The sequence below is a fragment of the Loa loa genome, assembly GCF_000183805.2.
Source record: "Loa loa unplaced genomic scaffold supercont3.2088, whole genome shotgun sequence".
Lineage (NCBI taxonomy): Eukaryota > Metazoa > Nematoda > Chromadorea > Rhabditida > Onchocercidae > Loa > Loa loa.
The window spans coordinates 1-1,516 of record NW_018110267.1 but is presented as its reverse complement, the minus strand read 5'-3'; the positions used below and the strand labels follow the sequence as shown (position 1 = coordinate 1,516).

The window sequence follows — 1,516 nt, the reverse complement described above, 5'->3', positions numbered from 1 at the left end:
GGCAATGATGATAAGATATTTACAAATAATAATGATGATAAGATATTTACAGCCCTGTCAACGTAAAATGAGTATAATGATACCGGATGAATACATTGCAATTGGTAATGCACCAACAAAACTTTATGATGTTGGAACAATCGAATTGGCTGGTGAATTTAGTGGTGAAACACGTGATTGTATACATTAAAAGTAGTGTACTGTATTATTCGAATCATTATCAATGTTGTGATAATGATATATGAAAAAGAGATTGAGAGGGAGAGAGAGAGAGAAAGAAAGAAAGAATAATAGAGATCGTTTTAATATTTTAATTCTATAAATTATTTTTAATTGATTTTTTTTTTTTAAATCAACAACAGATTTAATCATATTGATGATATTTTGTGTTAAATATATTTTGAAATTTTTTGTACCAGAATGAAAATTTTATACAAAATAAATTGAGAAGAAAAAAAGAAAGTGAAAAACGATTGAATTATTCAAATTAGAAATTAATGAATTTTTTTAATTCGTTAAATAATATATATGAAATGAAAAAAAAAAATGTTGACGTGCTAATTAATTATACATGAAAAATGATAGTATTTGTATGTAAACTTTTAACTTTGATATATATAATTAATTTATTATCAATGAATTTAAACAAAGTGTAATGAAAAAGAATAAAAATTTAGTCATGCTAAATGATCCAACAAAACAATTCAAAATTTAAAATAATTTCCTTTTTTTTTTCAATAAATCTAAAGCTAAAGGCGGAAAAAAGGGAAAAAAAGATAAGAGAATGAAAATATAATTCGTACTATTATTTCATATATTTAAATGTCTTCTATCATTGAACATTTTGCTTAAATAATTCAAAAATTAAAATAAAATATCTCATACATTAATATTTCATAATGTTTTATCAAAAAATCGAAGATCAAACTGCAATGAAATCTGCAAAAAAAATCAAACTCAAATAACATTAATTATAAATACATTACTGAAAAATTTAGCAAAAATATGTTAACACTGTTTATGTGCCCAAATAGTTACAAATTCCATATGATTCGTAATTATCTGATAAATAGATATGATAAAAAACACTGAGTGATATTTTCTAACCATTATTATTATTATATCATTACTATTATTATTATTATTATTATTATTATTACTATTATTATTATTATTATTATTATTATTATTATTATTATTATTATTATTATTATTATTATTATTATTATTATTATTATTATTATTATTATTATTATTATTATTATTATTATTATTATTATTATTATTATTATTATTATTATTATTATTATTAATTATTATTATTATTATTATTATTATTATTATTATTATTATTATTATTATTATTATTATTATTATTATTATTATTATTATTATTATTATTATTATTATTATTATTATTATTATTATTATTATTATTATTATTATTATTATTATTATTATTATTATTATTATTATTATTATTATTATTATTATTATTATTATTATTATTATTATT

General features: G+C 16.4%; 1 protein-coding gene across 1 annotated transcript; it reads left to right on the top strand.

Moving 5' to 3' along the window:
- Positions 1–52: 52 nt before the first annotated feature.
- Positions 53–190, top strand: LOAG_15513 (hypothetical protein; the record flags this gene model as incomplete). The annotated part of the gene is made up of 1 exon (XM_003151001.1): positions 53–190. A coding segment is annotated over one exon (138 nt), but the record flags the coding sequence as incomplete, so codon positions are not given.
- Positions 191–1,516: the final 1,326 nt, after the last annotated feature.